Genomic DNA, 25,494 nt, shown 5'->3' with positions numbered 1-25,494 from the left:
TGTGCATCACTTAATCACGCCTTCATCTCTTCCAGCATGATGTCTCGCAGGTCTTGTTAAAAGCCACCCTGGACAGCGTGGTGGAGGAGTGTGTCAGCTTTGTGGGAGTGGATATAAACATCTGCTCGGAAACCTTGTTAAGGTAAACACAGAACTGCATATTGCCTTATGTTGAAATGGATGCCTTGAAAATGACAGACTCTCATATGCTTCTTTCCATTTAACATGTTAACCTCTTCAGAACAGAAACAGATGGACATGTATTGGTTTATATACTAGTGTAATGAATGTGTAGAGTTAATGAGCATATTTAACATCCTAGTAGTGTCCCCGACTACCTCAATTGTTCTGTTCAAAGCAGAGGATAATGATCTTTATAAAGTGATTTTATGCACTGCTGCCTGTTCATTTAATAATGTTTGTTTTCCTTTGCAATTCATGTTTGCTAAGGAAGTGCAGACTCTCTTATTCTGTACTTTGCTTGTGTGCCATGTATTAATTGTTTTAAAAGAAAGGTTTCTTTTTTTAGTTTTTTTTTTTTTAATGTTATTATTGTGGTGCATGGGTTCTGAATACTTCAAAAGGTTCTAGATGTTTGTTCTCATTATCCAGGTGCAGGTCTCTATGGTCTACAATATACTAAACACAGGTGATGATAACTAATTGATTGATCCGTCAGCAAGACTGATGCTCTCAGAGAGGATGTCAGGACTAGCCCTAGCGATCTTCACTCTCTAGGTTGTCCACATGTTTGCGTAGCACTTGCTAAAAATATGCTGAAAGGGTTGGGGATTATAATTCCAATTTACTCTGATTTAGGATAGTATAGCAATAAAACACAGGAGTGTTTGTCTAAAAGCTAAAAAATAGGAGGGGGTAAAAGGTATCTGACCAACAAAAGGTAATAAGATAGATATAATAATAATAGCTCAATACTGGAAAACAGGGATCACCAAAATCTATATGTAAAAATAAAAACCAAATTCACTAAAATACTATAGTAATAATACCATAATAAGATAATACCAATAAAAACATAAATATAAACATAAAAACATGGTATCAATAAAAAGGTACACCGTCTTTTTATGTTTGTATTGATACCATTTTATGTTCACTCCTGGTATTATCACTATAGTATTTCAGTGAATTTAGTTTTTACTCAGATTTAGGTTTATTCACAAAAAGTGCAAATTAGGGGGCAGAGCCTGGCCGAGCAGCCACACATCATGGGAGCTCCAAGCTAAAAGTGAGCAAATAAAGCCGTAATTCCAGCTAAAGTCCTACATCTTGCCAAGTTATGATTCCAAATACGAGGGGCTAACGCTGCGGCTACAATCAGCAGGTCTCGCGACCGTAATCGGCGGCTACTACCTCGAGATAGATCTGAGGCCTGCGGAGGCCTGCTCGGAAGGCGCAAGGGAGGTGGCCGATCCCTTCGCCGACTGTGGCTCGCCTGCCCGGGGGCATCTCAAGCAAACGAAATTATTGAACTAACAATATAGTTTTGACTATCGTAGCCTTAAAATTTGAAACGTGATTCAATTCCCAACACTTCCCTTTAGTGAATAACCCAGACTGCGTATAACTTGATATACGGTAATATATCATTTTTAAAATGTCTATCTCTACATTTAATATACACTTGAGACAATTTGTTGAACGTTAAAAATAAATTTGCAATATTTCTGTACAAATGGGCAAACTAGGGAAAAAAAATAGGTCATTTGGAATTTTATTTTGTATTTATTTATATACAAATGCAGCTCTTTTGCCTTTAATTTTCAAGTCCTCTTCTCGGTTGTGATTGACGCCACGTGACTCCTTTTATGTACCTGCTTCAGTTTGTACTGGTGTGAAGTTTGCTCACTTTGCACTCATCACCTGCATCTCAAGTCCGACTTCATTGTTACACTTTTATTCTATTCTAGTACTCTGTATCCCATCACCCATCAGTCAGTGATTCAAAGTTCTCTTCCAGTTGAACTACTGGCCCTCTTGTGCCTTTTTATGATTGAGTTGGAAAACATTATTTAAATACCATTGCCTCATTAACCATTAATCTCTAGAAACCTGAAAATCATTGCATTATGATCAAGTACCCCACGTTTTTTTTTTAATTCTTTATTTTTGACGTGCATAGATAGACAAAGAAGCTTGCAATGCCACGACAGCTGTCGCAAGCGCATTAATATAAATTGGAATGCATTTGCATTGCTTTTAATAATGCAAAAAAATTTTTTATATGATATAACATAGTCACATCGGCTAGACATACATGTCTAATTAAGCTAGTTTAAGGGTTTGTCAGAGAGGGGACAATATAGGGTATTAAACAAGTAAAGCTGAACTAACTGACAAAATGAATTAAAACAACTAGATGCATAACATTAATGAATAAATAATAATGTGTGTAAGCCTTGCTTATTAAACATAAGATAAGTTACCTCTGAGACTGACCCCCCTGTCATATCTTTAGTGAGAGGGATTATGGTGGGAGACAGAAAAGTACCATAACCTAGAAGGCAGGAGGGTGCAAGAGCCCTAGTACAGGGAGGATTCCTAGCCTATTCTCGCTACACAGCTCTGCCTACCCGGTGGCTCTTTACTGGGCCAGTCTCTTTGAGCCCTACCCCACCAGACCTGAGCTCTAACCCAGTCCACACTAGTGTTCTCACAGGACCAATCACGAGTGAAGACCCGAGGGTAGTCACAGGAACCTTTGGGAGATTGCAAATTTCCACACTGAGCATGTAACTCCCGGGAGTGTGCACCTAGTTTGGCGATCATTTCCTCTTTGGACCAAGTCCTTGGTGAGTGCTGCTTATTCTCAGGGCTGCGTCTCCATGCACGAGAAACCTTCCGCGGCTTTACACATTCCTTCGCAGTCGGTGCTGTGGCAATGCACACTGGAACAGGCCCCCGTTTAGGAATTTGCCAGAGAGGTGTATGCTGAGGGCGATCCGTGGCTGCCGACCTCTTCACCCTTTGGCCCACGCTGGCCAAGAATTGTGCCCAGAAATGTTCAAAGGCTCAAATGATCCGGTCCTCAGGGTGTGCCGGGGTCGTGAGTGCGGCCATCTTGGAATGTAGGCCTCAAGTTCTCTCTCCGTGGAGTGCACTACTGCACAAAGATTTTTACAGCCAGGTATGGGTATGCCTCAGTAGGGACCGGATATTCATCACCGGTCCAGAGGGGGAGAGGGGAACAGGGCTTCAAAGCAAACCGAGTGTAAGGAGTCTAAGGAGTGGCCGTCCCCTCCTGCTTAAGTGTGAGCTTGCAGTGCGGGTCAGTTAAAGCTACTCTTCGGGGACGTGGTTGCATTTAAGAGGTTGCTTGTAGGAACTCAATTGGTAGGTTTACCGCAGAAAAGTCAGGTGTAATACCAGAGAAATTAGGTTATATTAGATGCCCCTTGAGGAGCCCCAGTTGTTTGTGTCTGCTTCAGTCCGCAGTCAGGCCCGCCGCCCCCTTTTGTACGGTTTTTATCTTTGTTTATGTGATTTTATTGTGTCTGTTATATTTATTTTAGGTTTTGTTATTTTTTCATCTATAAGGTATTATGTTATTAACATGCAACTGTTTCATAAAACATTATTTTTATTTTCATTACCAGACATATTTCTGGGTTAAACTCTGCTAGAGCTAAGAACGTCGTTGAATGGAGGGAGAAAAATGGAGCCTTCGTCAACAGAGAGCAACTCAAGAGTGTCAAAGGACTAGGTCCTAAATCCTTCCAACAATGTGCTGGCTTCATTCGAATTAACCAGGACTATGTCAAGGGATTGTGCAGGTAACAGTCTCTTTAAATCAGGCTAATGTGCAATAGAAAACGTTTCTTTTCAAATAGTTATTATTGATACATTTTTATAACACATAACAATATAATTTTAATACAAACAAATAATGAACAGTGCATTAAAGAAAAAAAAAAGAGAGAAAACAAGTATAAAATAAAAAAATGGGGGTGGGGGGGAATCCATCAGTTTTATCAATAATGAAGATAGGTCTGTAGTGTGTACAATATACATTTCTGACCTTGCATAGTGATTAAGATGAAGGGATTTTTGTGATACAGTGATTTGGGTGCTTAGACTGACACTTTAATCACTCCTGCCATTTGTACCGTAAAACGTACATCAAACATGCTTTGAATTTACTATCTCTCCTTTGGGGTTTTTTCCTAGAAAAAGATTCTTATATTTCAGATATTTTGCTCTTTTTATTTTAGGAAATGTGAACCACATATGTCCTTATGAAAATAACCATCAACTTATGCACATAACTCTCGGCATTAACCCCTTAAGGACACATGACATGTGTGACATGTCCCGATTCCCTTTTATTCCAGAAGTTTGGTCCTGGATGTGGAACTCTTATAGTATTATAAGCATTTATAAGCAATATACTTTTTTCAGTTAATTTTTCTAAATTGAGAATAGACTTTTCAAAAGTTAGAAAATTGATATTATATAACTATTTAGTAAATGTATTTATTATATATTTTTTCTTTTCTCAGAGACTCTGGTAAATCAAGTCTGCCAGATAGCAATAGTACTAATTCAAAACCCGGTAAGAAGACTGCTAAATCTGCTTTGAACACTGGGTCCAATCCTCTAGATCAGACATGTATTCACCCGGAGTCGTACACCATAGCAACGAGGTAAGTTATGTAACAGTGTCTGGACAAAGTAACGGCTGTAGAACAACTTTGTGCAGGTTTCACATGTTCGTGCATTTCTGTTTCTGTATAAAAGAACATACATTTATTTCAACATATTTCATTTAACTTGAGTCTCTGTTTTTCAATGAAGAGCCATTTCCGTGTATTAGTGAATCCAGTAGGTTAACTTATTCTGAAGTATATAGATATATATTGAAGTATATATACAAAATGGCAGGACTCACGCATTACATGGGAAATGGAATTTCGGTTTCCATTTGATTCAACATTCCATGAATACTGTCTGGTCATTTTTGCCCTGGAAAACGGAGAGACTGGCGTGAGGTCTGTTTCACCAAATAGTGATAAAACAAGTACTATGTTAGACCCACACAGGAGGACAGCAGAAAAAAGCCTGCACTCACAGAGCTCAGTGGAAAAAGAAACCAAAGTTACTTTCATTAATCCATCCAAATTATACAATAGATATTTGTAGGTGGAGGCTTTTTCTGACATCCCTTTTTGGGGTTCAGCAAAGCACTTTTAACATTTTCTTCTGAAGCATAGTTAGAGGTAGCACTGTACCCATGTAACTGTATATACATTGGCATAATGGAATGGAAATTGGGTAAAGTGTATAACTGAAGACTAAGCAAAGTGTTACAAACAAAAAATAAAATGCTTGCTATTTGTATAGCCCACTGAGCCATATCTGAGCCTATACTCATAAGCTCACTTAGAGGATTATTCTTGCTCTAACACTTTCAGTATATGTTCTTCTAGAGCTGAACAGGTAACCCAGAATCAAATTTAAAAAAAAATGTTAACCCTAACCTAACTCTGTTTTGTCTTCTCTGTAAGAGGGCAACATCATCAAACAGAATAGCCCGTCCTCAAACAAGTTAACACAGTTACCTTTTTTGTTTGATATCTGGCTCACTGAATGGGGTTTCTCCTTCTTGGGGTTGTGTAGTCTGTGAAAAACTAAAAAAGAAGTCCCTTTGTTACCACAAAGTAAGGCAAGAGATTAGATTCCCTTATGTAAGTCAATGTGCCATAGTTCAGTAAAGGCAGTACAGTCAAGTTCATAGATACATTTTTAGCTCTACATGACTTAGTCTTAGCAATAACAACGACTATCTTGGAGGTGAGGGTGGAGGCACCCTTTCTCCTTTCCCACTTCCAAATAATGGCTAGGGTCATTAAAGTGCAGGCCAGTCTGTCTGCCCAGAGCACCTTGCTTTGTGTGAAGGAAGCAAATGTCAGGTAAGTATATCTTTTAATCTTTGATCTTCCCCGATGATGATTTTGCCGGACAGTTTATTTTCTTTCTTTACACCTATCTAAATGTGAACATATCTTCCCCTAATCTGTGGCTGTCTGTTGTATGCGGTTCTTCTCGATTCCTGTAGATCATGGGTTCAGTCTAAAATACATTACACCTGCTGGTATTCCTTATGGAATTGGGAACTTATTACACACACAAAATAATGGTGACTTGGCAAACATGGAAACCACATGGACCTACTATAAGCCCAGTGTGTGATTTAAAATAGGCATTAGGGTATAAAGGAGACAATTCGAGATTTACTGTTGCAGTCGTTTTATTACAGTATTTGATTATTTTTTTTTTGTGGTGAATAGTAGGGTTTTATGAATGATTGCTGGTTTAGTCCCTGGCTTTAAAGACATCTGTGTTGTTAATTCCATATGTCACAGTTTATGGACTGTGAAATTTAAAAAATGTCATAAAATTAGCACAAAACACATATCTATTTCTAACGCCATCTCACACAGCTTGGAAGCTTAAAACACAATGCATTTTGAGCTAAAGCTGCATTAGTTTCAACATCGTAGTCTGTTTATGTTAGAACAGACATGGTTATAATTAAGTTGGCAAATATCTCAGTGGTTAATGCACCAGCTGCACCGTCTCAGAGTTGCAACTTAGTGTCTCATCGTAGTAAAATGACTTCTACTACTAATTTGGGATACAGCTGCATCTATACAAATGTACTTGGACACTAGCAAAATCTAGATGTGACCTATCTAGTTAAATGATCATTATTAATTCACATTGCTTAGTTCTAATAGTTTTACAGTATATTTATTGTGAAATGTTTGTTTAACAGCATACATTTTGGAGATGCTTTTTTTTAACCTAATTTGTAAAAATATTTATTTCTATGTTACATATTTTTACACATATTTAACCCATTGTTGAGTGGGCATCTGTTGCACCTTCCACTTCCTGCCTACTTTCTGGTCTGCAACTTGGCTGCTTTATATCATTCTCCAGGTGCCTTTTAGACTGTAATCAAATACAAATCTCAGCAAAGCATCACTGCTGATAGCACTGCCACTGGCAGAAGTTTGACGTCTTCACATCCCGTATCCATTCACAAGCCTGAAAGTACATTAGAGTAGTCCACCTTGAAGAAGTACTATTACCCATTCATATTGCTTCTTTCCGGCCATGTTTATTACCAGTAGGGACAAAAACAGGTAGAGGTCTAGACAGCAGCACGACAGTACCACAAAGGCAGCATTTGATACAATTGATAGTGTGATAAACCAGAACACAATTTAGTGATTACACCCCCAAAGAAAACAGGCATGTCTTTTTTTGTGTGTGTGCATGTTTTCTATAGGGGTAAATGAATAAAAAAAAAAACGCTTGCAAAAGCTGCAGACTTACACCCGAACTTTCTGCAGCACAGACTGAATACGCCAATCAGAGGTTTCTCACGAGGAAACCACTTTGCTGAAGTCTCAAATATCACCATTTTCTATGCTTCTCACTGAGTTGTAGCACCGCTCATTTAGAAGGGGGTTGGCAGGCACACATTAGCCCAGCGCTCCTGTCGCTTCTGTTAACTCTGTGGAACTCTGTGGAGTTAACCGAAGTAAAAGAACATTTTCCTGGCTGTCTGATTGACAGCCAGAGAGGTGTTTCTGCCTGCCCTGAATTCTAAAAGTGATGATTTCTATTGACACCGGCACTTTTATAAACTGACACAAATCTGACACACTCCAGACTCATAAAGCACTTTGGCAAGCTGAATTACTTTATATGTCTGGCATGTTCCTATAACTCCAAGTCTTCTCATTAACATTATTTTATTACATGTTTGCCCCTTTTTTTAACTTATCAAATATACATGCTCTGATTAGCAAATGCCAAGTTATAATTTTGTTTGATTTGGTATTTGATAGTATTGAATTTCCATCAATCTCTGGATTATGCAATATTTGCGATATCTAATGAGGTATCAGATTATGTACTGTTTACTCGGAACCATATGACTAGAAAATGCTCAGCGTCATTGTGCCACTGAGATTTTTAATGTTAGCCCTTCCTTTTAGCTTTTCTTTACATTATTTCAAAAGAACCAGTGTTTAGAACAATAAAAGAAAAAGTGCTTTATCACTAAATAATTGTCTTTTATATTCTAAAGGAAAAAAATCAGTGCACAATTTAAAGGTTTGTGTAAGCTGTGCAGAAAATAATTATTTAGAGCAGGGCTTGACAAATTTGCTTTGAATGTAGGAGCCAGCAAAAAAAGTTGGGAGCCAGGTTTTTCAATGTCAAAAATACAATTCTTAAAGGGAAACTATAGTTTTCAGAACCACTACAGCTTAATGTTGTCTATAACCTGTCCCTCCACACTTTCCAATATAAACCCTGCCTTTACAATGTATTCAGTTTATTAAAGTAGGTTTGCGGTGCAGGTGCATATACTACATTATTATTATTGTTATTATTTATATAGCGCCAACAAATTCCGTAGCGCTGTACAACGGGTGGACTAACAGACACATAATTGAGATCAGACAACTGGACGTACAGGAACAGAGGGGGTTGAGGGCCAGGCTCGATGAGCTTACATGCTAGAGGGAGTGGGGTACAGTGACACAAAGGGTTAAAGTAGGGGAATTAAATAGTTTGTTAGAGAAGGGTTTATTGAGTGCTTGGTAGGTCATTTTTGACAGTTGCAGGAAAGGAGTCATAGGGTGGGGGATGAGAAACCTGCTGACAGTTTAATTGATACGCTTTAATGAAGAAGTGAGTTTTCAAAGATTTTTTGAAGGAGTGGAGGCTGGGTGAAAGTCTGATTGAGGAGGGAAGGGAGTTCCACAGAATAGGTGCAGCCCTGGAGAAGTCTTGAAGGCGAGCGTCAGAGGTGGGGATCCGGGCAGAGGATAGGCGTAGGTCTTGGGCTGAGCGCAGGGGTCTCGACGGGACATACTTGTGTATGAGGGAGGATAGGTATGTTGGAGCAGCATTATGTAGGGATTTGTAAGCAAGCGCCAGAATTTTGAATTGGGCCCTATATCTAACTGGAAGCCAATGCAGGGACTGACAGAGCGTGGAGGCATGGGAGGTAAGCCTCGCAGCCGCATTCATTATAGATTGCAGCGGTGCAAGCTGGGAACATGTAAGACCGGTGAGAGGCGAGAGAGAACAACAGCATGAACCAGTATCTTAGCCGCGTCCGGCGTTAGATATGGGCGGATGCGCGCTATGTTCTTGAGTTGGAAGCGACAGGATTTGACTATCGATTGGACATGGGGAGTAAAAGGTCAGAATCAAAGAGAACCCCTAGGCAGCGAGCCTGTGAGGTAGAGGTTATAGTAGCGCCGTTGATGGAGACAGACATAGGAGTAGCAGCACTTGAGGGGAGGAAAAAGAAGTTCTGTTTTGGACAGGTTGAGTTTAAGGAAGTGAGCAGCCATCCAGTTGGAAATAGCTGAGAGGCAGTCAGAAACACTAGTCAAGGTGGGCGGAGAGAGATCAGGGGAGGACAGGTAGATTGGTGTGTCATCTGCATGTAAATGATATTGGAAGCCAAAGGAGCTGATGAGTTTACCAAGGGAGGCAGTATAGATAGAGAACAGTAGGGGGCCGAGGACAGAACCTTGGGGGACGCCGACAGAGAGGGGTTGGGGAGAAGAGGCAGAACTGGAAAAGGAAACACTGAAAGAGCGCTAGGAGAGGTAGGAGGAGCACCAGGAGAGAGCAGTATCCCGAAGACCAAAGTTACGAAGAATGTGAAGAAGCTGTTGATAATCAACAGTGTCAAAGGCAGCAGAAAGATCAAGGAGAATTAGGATAGAGTATTGGCCGTGAGATTTAGCAGCAATTAAATCGTTGGATACTTTGATCACAGCAGTTTCGACAGAGTGACCAGCGCGGAATCCAGACTGAAGGGGGTCAAGCAGAGAGTTGGATTTGAGAGTCTGTCAATCTGGCGTACACAACTCTCTTGAGGATCTTGGAGGCAAATGGCAGTAGCGAGATAGGGCGGTAGTTGGATGGGGAGTTGGGATCAAGGTTGGGCTTTTTCAGAATCAGGGTTACGGTTGCATGTTTGAAGGGTGAGGGAATCCCCATAATCAATGATTGGCATCAGCATTTGCTGTACAATCTTTTCCTTTACTGTAGGGCTTAGGCAGGATTTGTGTCTGTACAGGGCACCTAGTTTTGGATAAAGTTTAGATGCAAGTTTTTCTATGTGGAGGCAAAAGATAGATTGGGGTCTAACAACATACCCAAGTATTTTAAAGAGTGGTCAGTGTGCTATTTGAATTTGTTTTGATGGATAGGTGGGAATTGTGTAATTTAGGTACTGTTCCAAAGATCATTGTGACAGTTTTGTCAGTGTTTAGCAAGAGTTTGTTTTTTGTGATCCACTTTTCTACCTCTGTAAACTGGTCTTGGAGCACAGCCTCAAGCTACTGTGTCGTCTGCGTACATATGTACATTTGAGGATTTGCAGACATTAGGCAGATCATTTATAAATAATGTGAATAGCAGGGGACTGAGAATGGAACCTTGGGGAACACTACACGTGACTGGGAGGGGAAGGGAGTCGCTGTCAGAAATAGACCCATATTGTGAGCGATCCGATACATATGATCTAAACCAGGTTAGAGGACAATCACCAATACCTACGTTTTTTAGTTTGTGCGGTAGAATGTCATGGTCTACTGTGTCAAAGGCCTTTGCAAAATCAAGGAAAATAGCTCCAGTTAGGTCTCCTTGTTCCATGCCAGTTTGGACGTCATTGCAAACTTTTAAGAGGGCAGTTGTAGTGCAGTGATTCGGGAAAAAAACCGATTGATCAGGGGTTAGATCGTTAGATTGTTGTTAATACTCACATAGTTGCGTATGGACGCATTTTTCTAAGATTTTTGACAGTACTGGGAGGAATGATATTGGGCGATAGTTAGACAAAGTAGTGTGACCACTTTTATGGACAGGCACTACTCTCGCAGTCTTCCAAAGTTTGGGTATGTATCCAGACACCAAGGATTTGTTAATTAAGGTTGGAACAGGTTTAGCAATTGCCGTCGCACTGATCTTCAACAGCATTGCTGGGATTTGGTCAGGTCCAGACTTTTTTTTTATTTTTAGATTATTAAGGTGTTTCTTAATGAAAGTAATAGATACAGGTCTAAATTTGAAATTGTCTCTATTGGGTCTTTGCAAATTTAGTGGGGCCTGATCCACATTTGTAGTTTCAGGATGTGTGTCATTTATTACCTTGGCAAAAATAATAGTTAAAGGCATTTGCTACATCTAAGGGAAGTTGCAGAGTTTGGTTATCCACTTTGACAGTGGAAGGTTGGAAGTGGATTGTGGAAATTTGTAATTTATTTATGACTTTCCAAAAGTTTCTAGGGTTTGAGATGTTATTGTTCAGTTTTTCACAGAAATATTGGGCCTTGCCCGATTTTGTTAGTTTTGTGCATATATATCGCCATTGTCTATATGTACAGTGATCGTTGATAGAGCCAGTACGCTCGAACTTTGACCACAATGAATCCCGAAACTGGTACATTTGGTTGAGGTCAGCTGTAATCCAATTCATATGTTTTACTCTCACCTTACGCAGCGGGGCATGCAAATTCCAAACTTGTAGGAGTTCAGACTGAAAGAATTAAATTGCACAGTCTAGATCTGGGATAATGTTTAATCTGTACCATGGGAGGTTCTTGATGTCATTAAGAAAGGATTCAAGATTAAATATTTTGAAGGACCTGGTGATTTTAACCTTGGGAGAGGATTTAGTAGCCTTTATTTTGCGCACGCAGTACACTAAGCAACAGTTCACTTTTTGGGTTTTGAGCTATGGTTTCACTAAGGAGATGGGCTATATCAGATAGGGAATGCACTGGGAAGCTAGGTGGGTGGTAGATTCCTGCAACAATGATTGGTTTACTGCACGGGTTCTCAGTTGTGCCAGAAAAGAAATCAAAGGTGGCAGGAGGGCTAAAGTTTTGTAAGGGAGTAAACTTTATGGAATTGTCAACATAAATGACAATGCCACCTCCTCTTTTTGCTCTGTCATTTCTATGGCATGAATACCCATGTATTGCAATGGCAGAGTCAGGAATTTCTGCGGTTAGCCACGATTCAGAAAGCACAATGATTTTGGGATTGTAATGTGAACACCATGCTTGCAGTGCATCAATTTTTAGTTAGTAAGCTGTGGATATTGCAGTGCACAAAAGAGAGGCCTTTTTTAGCTGGAAGGCTCGGAATAGAATCTGTTGGGGGACCAGGGTTAGACTCTACTTCATTTGCAAGGGCAAGTAACATGAGTAATAGGACTTTGGACATAATCTTAGTTCGGTAGTATTGCAATTGTAGGGTTTTATACCTTTGTTGGGTGGGGATTGGAGGGCTTGATTTCAACACTCTCCACCAGCACTCAGCAGATAAATTACAGCATCATGGTCTGCTTTGTACAAGTATTTTTTCTCAGATTGTGGTGAGTGATGCTTAAGAGGGTAGTGGTAGGAACATGACGAGTGTGAATGTTACAAGGAATATTAACACAGTCAAATTTGGAGCCATGTACAGGAAGGGAGGAGATGAAAAACCAACATTAAGTAGATTACAATAATTCATATATGGTGAGGAAGTAGTACTTACACTACACATATGGCTAGGTACAGTGCACAAACATAAATGCAGCAAGCTCAACAGCGTGTGGATGATAATGAGAATGCTGATTGAAGCACTGTCTGCTGTTTTACTCCTTGTGTCCTCCTTGGTGAACTCCCATAGTAAACTCTTATGATTCAGGGCACTTATCGGAAGTTAGCACTGGATGGATAGTGGCACACAGATGGAATGTGGCCTGTGCTCCCTACGGTCATATGCTCCCTAGTGACTTAACTAAATAGGGAATTCCACTGAGCCTAGAGATAGTCAATTGGCTATAAAGCTTGACACATGAGATGGAAGCTCTTTGCTCATTGTTAAGCCTGGCAGTGCAGAGCTTAGGTAATTGGCGAAGCGCAATCAGCTGATGTTCTGCACAGTAGGATTTTGCTCAGGAGATTTACTGAAATGGAGATAGGGAGCTGCACCTGGAAAATCCCAGGTAAGAAGTCATCCATTAGCAAACGATTTGACTACTTACATTAGGGGTGGGTGGGTGCCAGGGCACTCACGGCACTATAGCTCGGTGCTTGAAGTGTTCCTTTAATAACTGAATGTGAATAAAAGAATTTTCGGGTGAAATTCTCATTGCAAACTACTAATGTTTACAATATTCAAATTTTAGGCACTTTTATTCACCTCTGATTTAAAATTCACAATCCAAACAGTTTTAAATCCACTGTAGATTATTTTATATTAAACAATGCTGTTTAAAAAAAAAAAATGCTGTTTTTCCCTGTTTCAATGAAAACCAAATAAAAACAAAAATAATAAAATGATATGTATATATTTATATACACACACATACATAGACACATTTTCATAAAAGTTGTATATGTTTAGTGAGCGAGAGCCCCCTTAACCACAAGGTGTCACCTTCCGCATCCATTTCATGTAGTACTGCCAAATACATTTCTAGTGTACAATAAATGACTAATTATTCATTCAGCAGTTGAATTCAGCTGCATAGATGTTTGTTAAAGGGACACTATAGTCACCTGAACAACTTTAGCTTAGTGAAGCAGTTTTGGTGTACAGAACATGCCCCTGCAGCCTCACTAAACGAAATGTTTGGCGTGTACTTTACTTTGAGACTTTAAAAATATACGCAGAACAGCAAAAATATAATTCTATTTTTTTATAAATAAAATATTCCTTTCAAATTTTATTTTAATATAATTTATAATCTTACGGCTATTAAAATGAAAAAAAAACAGTGCTCATTGTTCTCTAACTTTTTTGGACGCACTGTGAGAGATTCTTTACAAAGACCTTTATAAATAGAATGAATCAATATAGTGCATTATCTGTAACCCAGAACACTGTCTATTGATTCATTTCCATTTTTGAGGTTTATTTCTGAACATCCTCCAACCATGCTTGTTGGAGTAGAAAGTGGATATAAAACATTGGGCTAAATTAAATACCTCCTTGTCTCACAGAGCGGAAGCTTTGGTAATCTTATATCCCATTATAAACCAGACCAGTTTTATTGATAGTAGTTGTGCAATTGATGATAGGGTGAATTTCCTTGAACAAAGTATGACATTGATGCTGGGTAGTGTCTTTAGATAACTTTTTGTTAACAGAAACAATAGAAAGACAAGTGTGTTTGTGATTTCCCTCAAATTGTGTAGTATGAGCAAATTCTCTGAGCAGTGATCTACTTTGATATTAGTAGTGTTATTCAAAGCCAGTCACAATGCTTTCACATAGGTTTAAGGGCAGAGCCTGCACAAGCCAAACACAGCCCTGGCCAATCAGCATCTCCTCATAGAAATGCATTAAATCAATGCATCTCTATGAGAAAATTCAGTGTCTGCATGCAGAGGGAGGAGGCATGGAATGTCAGTCACACTGTGCAGCACTGCCCCAGGAAGCACCTCTAGCAGCCATGTGAGGAGTTGCCAGTGGCGTTATCCCTAGGCTGCAATGTAAACACGGCATTTTCTTTGAAAAGACAGTATTTATAGCAAAAAGCCTGAAAGGATGATTCTACTCGCCAGAACAAATAGAATAAGCTGGTTCTGGTTGCAGGCTTACATGCTACAATGTAGTTACATAGCGTTGACTGAAAATACCCAGTGTTTCCATTAACAAAATTGCACTTAATTATTTATTAATCACTAAACAAGAGCAGACAGCTAGAGATCACTCAATTTTTTCACTCTCATAATCAAGATATGTTGAGGACGTGTCCTGGGTGTCAAGCAGAATTGCAGCATAGACTTGCTGATCAACTGTACCTTGCCCTAAATCAGCTGTTGTACAGCTCTCAGAATCTGTTATGGGCTGCAATAAATGCCCTGAACCCTCACAAACCCAGATTAGACACTTATTGGACTCACAATCTGGCCAGGTGGATGAGTATTTCCACTCCCCTGGACACTGAGGTGGAGGAGTGAAGCCTAATAAGGTGACCAAATAACCCATGCTGTCAGGTGCCCCCCTTGAATCTCTAACCCTGAAGCAGAAAAGTGCAGATATTTGCACTTTGACAGCTACTATTGCCTCCAAAACCAAGTTGGTCAAACTGTCAGAAGACCTTCATGGCACGATTTGGTCAGAAATGGCCACCACCTGGAGAGGCGTGAACACGCTATAAGACCACGTTCTTGTGGTGCAACATATGCATTAGAACTGTGCCAGAATCACAAATTGGGGAACACATGGAGGACTTGCTAACATCCCTCTTCACCCAAATACTGGCTGAGGAAACTCCGCAAAGTTTTGAAGTTTTTATGGGGAACAGGAGCAAGACATGCATAGCAGTGGTACACCTGGGATCCATGTATATCCCAATGTGAGAAATTCCCTGAGAGCTGAGGAGGTGGGAAACTAGTTGGTAGGTGCCTATGTGTAGTCCTGATGGGGTGAGGGTGCTGGGGGGTAGGTTCCTTCTGTGAGATTTAGCTGAAGGTGACTATATGTTCTCTTGGCAATATAATCGTATACGCCTGTTTTATTATTCTTTGTATCTTTCTATTACTTGTTATTTACGTTCTCGACAAAATAAAAGATTGTCGAAAAATGCCTATATGTCAAAGAGTGAAAAAATTAAGTGAGGTCTTCACAACCGCATGTTTGTAACAGGGGGGAGCAGGCATGCTTATCTAGAGATAGGTGGGTGATAGGGGGCCCACGGAAAAATCAACAGTTAACACTTCCCAATATATTAAGTTGACTATCTCTTTGATATAATAGAGAGGGTAGTGGATGCATGGAATAGCCTTCCAGCTGAAGTGGGTGGTAGAGGTTAACACAGTAAAGGAGTTTCAGGATGTGTGGGATAGGCATAAGGCTATCCTAACTATAAGATAAGGCCAGGGACTAATGAAAGTATTTAGAAAACTGGGCAGACTAGATGGGCCGAATGGTTCTTATCTGCCGTCACATTCTATGTTTCTATTTTGCAATTCCAGACCTTCTTCTACAAAAATAATCTGCTTCTGTTTACTGTACTGTTGTAATAAATCTTAGTTCACTTAAGATATGTATATATCGTTTAGAAAAAAAGCTATATAAAGTTTTTTTTTTTTCTTCATAGATTTTTATCCCTCGTAGGCGGAAATGCAAATGATATCGGGACACAGAAAATACAAAACCAAGTTAACCAATTAATTCAACGAGAAGGAGTTGAAAAAGTGGCTGCAAATCTTAAAACAACAGTCCCAACATTGCAGCTAATTATTGATGGTCTCTGCCAACCCGAAGGCTTTGATATCCGTACAGGTAATATAATAAAGGCTAACTTTAACATCCTCCTAATCCTGCTCTATTGATTTCAGAACGGCCTGCGTGCTGTGGTCAAGAAATCCTATCTGCTAGCACAGCATTTAATAACTTGTTTAATAAGCTGCTATGATCAAAGCAAGAGGCAGTTTCTATGGATAAAGTGGTTAAGTACCTGGCAAGTAAGGCTTTGCACATAATAACCTTACTAAATGGAATTTCTTAATAGATATAGTTGTGTTTAATTCCTATAGAGAAAGAGAAGTTTATTTTTTTTTTCTAGACGAGAAAATAGGACTTTCCTCTTAGAATTAAACCAATAAACGTGTGCTGTAGAGCATAATTGTGTACATATTCCCAATTCTAGCTTTACATTTACTTTATAGGGTCACTATAACCACTACAGCTCGTTGTTTTAGTTAAGACACAAAGAGTTGGTGTACGTCATCCTCCTCAGTTTATGTAATACCATCTTCTAGCAGTTGGATGCAAACCGTGCTTTCTTCTTGTCTACATCCCTTACCACCTACTGCCATTAGACTCATGCTGAGATGGACTTCCTGTTTAGCTTGTACAATTTGGGGTGACAGTGTAGGCTGCGAGCTTTTGGTGTCAATCACTACGAATTTCTAGGAGCAATTTAGAAAGAGGGATACATTTTTTTCTGTCACATTGACAGTGATATTAAAAATAGTTTGCCACATGAATTCTGAGCATTCAAACCGTTACAGATTATCTCCTGAGTTGAATGATAGATATGGGACAAAACCGTTGTAATTGTGGTTCCTTTTTGGCAAGTTGCTTTTAAATAATAAAAACGATGTTACATGCTTAATCTATCCAATGTAATCATGAGCTTGTAAGAGATGATGTTTCATGTGCAAACTCAAATATAGGATGACATTAAATAGTAAGCCCACCTTTACCAGCCATACCACGTATGTTATCCATCTTATTACAAATTATTGAAATGGACGGCCTTGATTGACGAGATTCCTGAAAACGCTATTCATAGTTTACTCATAATTCACCCATTTATCAGTTTCAGCATTGACCACGTTAAGCAACATTTCTCTTCCTCTTTTCTTTCTCGTCTACCATGTCATATTTAACCACAGTTTTCTAAATGTCTCTGGCGGCTATATTTAATAAGTGTGCCTTTCTTGATTCACAATTTACATGGCATGTAATTTATTTTCAGATTTGGATTCATTTCCTGTGTGTGTAGTCACTTGACCACAAAAATGAGTTGTTTCATATTAGGGGTTTTCCTCTTAAAATGTCAGTGTTTTTTTTATTATTTTATTGTGGATATTTCCTGGGTTATTCCTGTATATAGTTAAGAATTCTTTGTTGAAAAACAAACAGACTATTATTATGTTTTATTAAACCGTGTTGCATTGGGTTTTCCACTTGATTATTATTTTTTTTTTATTTTTTATTTTTTAAAAAGCTTTGATAATTTGGATTGCTGCTGAAAACCAGCATAAAGTAATCGAATAAGAGAAAAAGAAAAAAAAAACTGGTAAAAGTGTATATAGCACTAAATTAACTAATTTGCACTAAAATTAAAGGACCACTATAGGCACCCAGACCACTTCAGCTCAATGAAGTGGTCTGGGTGCCAGGTCCATCTAGGATTAACCCTGCCTGCTGTAAACATAGCAGTTTCAGAGAAACTGCTTTGTTTACATATGGGTTAATCCAGCCTTTAGTGGCTGTCTTATTGACTGCAGCTAGAGGCGCTTCCGTGCTTCTCACTGTGAAAATCACTATAATAGTCCTTTAATAATACATGGCCAATTTTCTGAATGTTTAATATTCTGCAATGCAAACTTGAGGATAACAGTTATTCTAGTGACAAAAAAGTAGAGGCCTTGCATGCAGGAAAGGGCCCTAAATGTAGGACTGGTCTTACACATGACCGTCCATAATCAATGCTGAAGCCTATTCCTTGGGAACTTCCTTCCCTGCTCCATTAGACTCTCCTCCAGTCTCTGTTCCTTCAGAAACAATATCAATAAAGCTCACTTATTCAAGAACGTATTTAAATCACAAACCCTTTTGATTGGTAATTTGTTGTTATATTTTTGTGTCATTTTTGGTAACATTTTTTTCCCATTCATGCTTCTTCTACAGCATTTGACAAACCTGACTTCAAAACAAATATTGTCTGCTTTGATGACCTGCATGTCGGAACAATCTTAACTGGAAAAGTGGAAAATGCAACATTGTTTGGAGCGTTCGTTGACATTGGCGTTGGCAAAGCAGGCCTAATTCCGATGCGATACATAACCGAGGCAAAACTCTCCAAAGAAAAGAGAAGACGGAGCCTCGGACTTGGACCGGGGGAACGAGTGGAAGTTAAAGTAATAAACATTGACAATAAACAGTGCAAGATTACTCTGGACCTTCTTAGAGTTTTATAACCAGGTTGTGCGTTTGAAACAAACGCTACAAAGTACACGTAAAAAGTGCCTCCATCATTTAGTGACTTGAAGTTGACAAGCTAGTCCGGAATAAACTCTGGCAGAATATCTTGTTATTTTTGTTGCACCAGGTTGTTTTATTTCTTGCCTCTGGAACTACATTATTCAAGCTTCGATAAAAAAAAATACCCTCTTGTTTTTTTTTTTTTTTGGATTGCGTATATCAAAGCCAGAAAGGCTGAAAGAGCTTCATATACAGATTTTTTTTTTTTTTTTTTTGATAAGTACACAAAAGGTTCCTTGCTGTACATTTTATATCTAGTTCTCCATACAACCAAAAGCCATATTTTTTGAAAATTTTTGATGATTGCTAAGAGGTGTACACTTAAAGCCACAATTTGCAGTAGAAGATTAGGTAAAATCTTTCACATTGTAGTTTTTTGTATTTTATTTGTTGTTGTTTTTTTTGTTTTTTTTTTTTTTTGTGGGCACAATATTATACAACTGTAAAACGAAAAAAAATATGGTGCTGTCTACTTGATTTTAATAGCACCAAACGTAATGGTGGGTTGTATGTTAAAAAGTAATGGAAGTGTGAGACTCTGTGCTCATCTTGCCAAAAACGGAAACTAGCTTTTAGACCTCTGTAATATATTTGTGTCCACTGTGCGCCTTATTTATGTGATATCAGGATTTTTATTTCTAAGACTGTTTACAGAGGAGCTTCATTTTCTATTTTTTGCTTGGAACATCTTGGGATAATAAATTACACGTCATATTTAAAATTAGGTTTTGACTTATAACAACATTCAATACTTTTTGTCCAACAACTAATGAAAGACGATATAGTACATTGTTCCTTCAAGATGTAGCCATGTTATTTCTAGATCTTGGTGTCTTTTTGACATTTTTATTAGAAGATATGTTAATTATTGATCATATGCAACCTTTTATGAATCGTATAAAAAGAAAAAAAAAATACTTGTCATTCTATTTAGTTCTGCTTATTGTCACCGTCTGGCAATAAAGCGGTTTACTTAATTTGCATGTTCTCTATATCCTGTCCCATTATTCTTTATAGCAATTGGAATTCTAGGCAAACAGTATAAGAATTGTAAGTTAGTTCATTTTAGGTATTATGATGAACTCATTTTTTTGAAATTTTGCTACATCTTTGAATATTTAAAAGGAACATCACGGAAAACAATCTGATTTAAAACCGTAATAGACGTGATGAATAAAATCGTGGTATTCATAGTACCAGGCAATAAAAGAATAATTGCTTGTATGTACTTTGGGGACCAGTACTGGGTTGTGATAATGACCCCCTAATGTTTATTGACTAGACTTTCATTAATTCTCAACCATCCCAGGCTATTTGGGGGATCATTTGTATGTCAACAGCTGAGAGTTACTCAAACAGTTACCCAAATCTGTCACCACTTCAAAAGGGTTTAAAGTCAAGTCAGATTTCTGAAATAAAGGACTTTGATGGAAAAATGCTATGGCATTGATTTTTCATTTTCTTGGCAATGCTTGCCATTTAACTTTGAGTTTTTGACTCTTTTCAGTGAGCACAATGAAGTACTTTTGTGTATATTGGTAACTTAGGTTATAAGTTGTCTCATATTTGTCCTCATGCATAGTGTGACCAAAAGTTGCATAACGACCCAGAAGTTCCTCTAGTGGCTGTCTGGTAGACAGCCACTAGAGGTGGAGTTAACCCTCAAAGGTAAATCTTGCAGTTTATTTAAAACTACAATAATTACCTTTGCAGATTTAAGGGACCAGGGCCTATGCACCCAGGACCTCATCAATGAGCTGAAGTGGTCTTGGTGCCTATAGTGTCCCTTTAATAAGAATATAGGATGTATATAGAACAGGGGTGCTCAAAAGGTAGATTCACAGATGTTTATAACTTAAGCTCCCAACATTCTTTGTCGTTCTAAAGACAAGCACAGCATCCAAGGTTATTTAGTTCTACAATACCTTGGTTCTACCTTTTGGGCAATTTTGGCATAGAAGAACAATGAAACCAAATTGTTCTGGTGAATGTGTAGTAAAGTTGTCTACTGGTGGTATAAGTCTATGGTTTGGCAGATGGCTTGACGACAACTAAGCCTCGAGTCAGCCTGAACTCTGCTCCCTATTCCCTTTCACCTGGTGGGGAGATATCAGAAACCTCTATGGCTGTTCCAGGGACTGGATATCAGTTTAATCCATCACTCCTGTAGCCTAACCATGTGTAGGAGCAGGGATGAGGAAACACAAGCCTTATTACAAATGAAGCCTCTGGGCATTGCAGATGTGTTGTGAGGGCTAACTGTAGCATTTGTAGACCCAAGGTTAACCATAAGTACATTTAGGTTGTTCTCAGAGAAACTTGTCGTGTTTCATATTAAATGTAAAAAATGTAAACATTTGCTCTTTTGGTAACTGAATAAATGTGAGACTGTTGCATTCACTAGATTTATTTTATTGTATTTTTTTTTTTGCATCATAATAGAGTGCATTTTAAAATACTGTTCTTTTTATTTTTTAAAAATATAAAATGTTAATCTAATGCATTGTCTGGATTTCCTAAAACAGCAATTAAAAATGATACAACTTGTTTAAAAAAAATAGTACACTTGGTTGATTTTGATTGAATTTTCAATTGTTTTTGTTTATCTCAGTAGTTAATAATAAAATGTTTTTTTTAGTCACTTATTAGTACATGTTGAATTAAATAGTTATTGAATTGCAATCCGATGTGTAAAAAGAGTTAAACCAATCAAGTGTTTGGAAGGATTTAGGACCGTATACTGAAGTTAAAGGGACACTCCGCTGTTAAAAAGAAAAAACAAAATCAGTGTTTAGTAGATATACCCTCAATGAAACATCCATATATTAGTTCTATGGCCGTGCTATTACAACTTCTCTAACCGGCTTCTTATTAATGTGCGTGTCTGCACAATACGTAGTATTCTATATATTCATGTTGTGACAGTGATTAAAAGCCAAACAAGTTATTTACACCTGGATTAAAAATATTAACTGCAAAAGTGAATTATACTTGCATGCTATTCAAACCCACTGGTTTCAATCTCTGGCACACATTGCTTTGTCTAATAATTTGCCCCCGTAGGTTTTCACATAGCTCACCCTGAAATTCCTTCCCAGCTGTACGTACTGATTGACAGACTCACCGCGACGATGCTTTTGCCAGACTCCAATAAAGAACGGTCTTGGGAAAATCTAAGCTAATTATTGATGAGGCAACAATCCACTAATCAAACAATTTGCAAAATGAATCCCATACTCCCTTTATATATTAGCTTTCTTTCTTGTTTATATTTATTGAGGGAAATTTACAACTTCAGTAACCGCCTGTTTCCCTGCAGTCCAATTAAGCCCCTTGCAGAGCGATATTTTAAAGTAAAGGAATATTGGAAGTGGCCTGTAATTACTTTCCATAGTTGTGGTTGCTACATTTGCTTGCTGGTCGAAGTTTTATATTCCTGTGTTTAAAAAGAGAATAAAATGTAATGGAGTGTTTTATGTTTACAAGGTGCAATATTAGCTTATTGTGTTAATGGTTTTTTATTCTCATTAGTAAACATTTACAGCAGCGGCAGGCAATCTGTTGCCCTTCAATCGGTCATATGCAGTCGAGAGACTTCCACGACTGAATTTACCACCCAGTTTTTATTTTATAGATAATGAATTAAAAAAACTTTATGCTTTTAAAAAAAAAAAAAAAACAGTTAAAAATATTTATCTGAAATTCGATCTGCTGCAGGTTTTCCCAACGTTCTAATCATCATCTAGTTATGTTAACCAGCTTACATTTTTAACTGGCGTGTATTTATTGTAACAAAGACAGATGAAAGCAACGATTTCGTTTTCTTTAAATTTTGGATTCACTGGAGTTTTCAGTGCTGTGTGATCCACATAGATTTGTGCTTTGCATTTAATGATTACCCATGGGGAATTGAGGTTTAGGCTAGTCATAGCCAAGGCAATTGCTCGTCAATTTTCAGGAGTCTTCCTTTTCTGGAATTGTACAAAACAAGTGTTGTAAAGCATGCATAAAGAACCGGAGTCTCGGCTAAGACATGTAATAGAGAAATTATTTATACTGTATTCAGTAGTCTTCTATATTGGAATTTAACAATTTGTCACTAATGAGAAATCGATTTATATAGAACACTTCCTGAAGTGCATTATATAAAGTAGTTAGGGACTGTGATAACTAACCAAATATATATATATATATATATATATATATATATATATATACGTAGAGAGTCAATACAATCTGGTATCCTGACCTGTTCATTAACAGGACAGTATTAAAGGCAAGAGATCATCAATTGAGCTTTTAGAAAAGTAGGAGATCTCATAGGGAAGGTAAAAGGGTTTTTTACTGTGTGAGCATTGTAAAACTGAACTTTCTGAATATATAAGTGGTTTTAGTGTTAAATGAATGCCTTTTAAAATATCTAGGTACATTTTAAGCAAGTGATCTTACACAGAGCTGTCATAGTTATGATGGACATAAGTAATAGCTTTTTGATCCATTGCAATTGCCATTTGTGGTTAATATAATTTTATTAACAATGTAGAAACACGTAGACATACAGTATAATAAAAAAAAGTTGTGTATCAAAATATTTTACGCACATTAAACACACAGAAGTAATTCATAAGATTACTCATAAAACACATAATGAAACTCAGGCAATGATGTCTGCTACTTACACCTTACAAGTTCTCTAGAAGAGGTAAGTTCATACCGAGAAAGTCACACTCTGTAATGCTTTAAGAGCAATTGGTTATTCTGGAGGTGCAAACACTGGGGGTAGCTGTTAAATCCTATAGAATGGACAGACCGACCAATTAATAAAAAAAAAAAGCCCAGGTGATAATTAGACAAAGAGAAAAGTAGAAACCAAGAATAAAGGTTAGCAGATAGAGAGGGACTTTGTTCCTATGAAGAGGTAAAAAGAACAATATGGAAGAGAGGACAAGAAAAGAACAAAACAAAACGTAACACAACACAAAGGTTTTGAAAGGGATAGGGAACTAGATGTGTTTGCATTTTAGATGACTAATGCGTTCTATATACTCTTTGGCTATTTGTTACTTTTTTATTTGGAAATATAGCTCAGTGCTCAAATGTACTGATCCTCATCTGTAGAGATCTAAAGTTTACAGGCAGTGGCAGAACTAATGTAGAGAGGGCCATGGCGCAAGAAAGTATTTTGCCCCCCCACTCCCTCCCCCAGTGCAAAAGTGTCTAAAAGGTAGATCCACATCTGCCGTACAACCCCAACGATGCTATGCCAGCTGGAGATCTACCATTTGCCCATCCTTGCAGGGTTGTATTTGTGAGCAGTGTTTGAGTGTAAGCATGTTTTTGTATAGAGTATATGTGAGCATGTACGGGTGCACTTGTATGTACTATTGCCATTGGAATGCAGAGATGTCTTCGTATGCAGCGTTGGCATTTAAATGTCGGTGTGATTTTATGTTGGTGTTTGAATGAAGGGGTGCTTGTATATAATGTTAATGTTTTAATACAGGTTCTGTTTGTTATGTTTGTGTATGATTGCAGGGATGTGCTTAGATGTAATGTTGGCTTTTAAATGCGGATGTACATTTGTGTGTAGTGTTTGTGTTTGAGTGAAGGGTGTGTTTGCATGTATTATTTGTGTTGGATTGCAGCACTATGTTTGCATGTTTTGTTGGTGTTTGCTTGGATGTATGCACATACACACAAACACTTCAACATACTTACATAGATATACATACATATACACATTAACACTCTGACACATACACACTCATAGATTAACACATACAGACACATACTGATATATGCACACACCCTGACACATAGATACGCACACTGACATTTAAACACACACAGATATACTGACACATACACACCTTGACACACAGATGCACATACACACCCCTTGACACAGATACTCAAACTGATACATACACACACCTAGATACAAACAAACAATCTTACATACGCATGGACCATCCAATGACCCTCTTCAGTGCGCCAACAGTAGTTCCACCACTAGTCTTAATTTTAAATCTCAAGTGGTCCACTTAGGCTTTTATCCTTCCATGGTTAAAGAGTTACTCTACTCTCTTTTTAAGTAACTTTTCTTTTACTCATTGGGCATTGTGGCGAAACCGACCTCGCCACGTGTCCTTGGACGGGGCTGATTGCCCGCCTCTTGCCTTTGGACTATGGACCAGACTTTATGGGAATGTGATACCCCAGATAGCCATACCATGGAGCCTATTCATATAATGAAAGACTATGGGAAAGACTTTAGCTCCATGGCAATTGTACTGTGTGAGTAGGATCTGCGCGCTATTCGGTAGTTTTGTGCGTGCAGATCCCAGCTATCTGGGGATAGGTGAAATGTCTGTGTGTTATGTGTAAATGTGACTTTATGTATTTTAAAGTGTTTTATGTCGTTTTGCAACCATGTGGTTAATGGAATCTGCCTTTAGTCCTGGGTAATTGGATTACTTCTCCAATTAACTCCAGGGCAGAAGGGAGGAAACCAGGGTGCATTGTGGGGATGTTTTTCTGCCAGCCAGAAAGGAACAAAAGATACTTTTAGTAACTTTTGAACCCCTGGTCGGATTCATGCCATTTTTTAATATGTTGTTCCCCTGAATGGATTGATTGTGGATATGTATT

General features: G+C 38.3%; 1 protein-coding gene across 1 annotated transcript in view; it reads left to right on the top strand.

The window, feature by feature from the left end:
* The window catches only part of SRBD1 (S1 RNA binding domain 1), a 134,835-nt gene extending 113,589 nt beyond the window's left edge, over nucleotides 1-21,246 (top strand). The window contains exons 18-22 of the mRNA XM_063443913.1: nucleotides 36-142; nucleotides 3,618-3,794; nucleotides 4,521-4,664; nucleotides 16,166-16,350; nucleotides 18,490-21,246. Of these exons, the coding sequence (XP_063299983.1) occupies nucleotides 36-142; nucleotides 3,618-3,794; nucleotides 4,521-4,664; nucleotides 16,166-16,350; nucleotides 18,490-18,779 (903 nt within the window). The 3' untranslated portion in view covers nucleotides 18,780-21,246. The remainder of the gene's footprint in view (nucleotides 1-35; nucleotides 143-3,617; nucleotides 3,795-4,520; nucleotides 4,665-16,165; nucleotides 16,351-18,489) is intronic.
* The last annotated feature ends 4,248 nt before the right edge of the window (nucleotides 21,247-25,494 follow it).

The sequence above is a fragment of the Pelobates fuscus genome, chromosome 2 (assembly GCF_036172605.1).
Source record: "Pelobates fuscus isolate aPelFus1 chromosome 2, aPelFus1.pri, whole genome shotgun sequence".
NCBI lineage: Eukaryota > Metazoa > Chordata > Amphibia > Anura > Pelobatidae > Pelobates > Pelobates fuscus.
The sequence above is the reverse complement of the archived record's forward strand: the minus strand, read 5'-3'. Positions and strand labels throughout refer to the sequence as shown.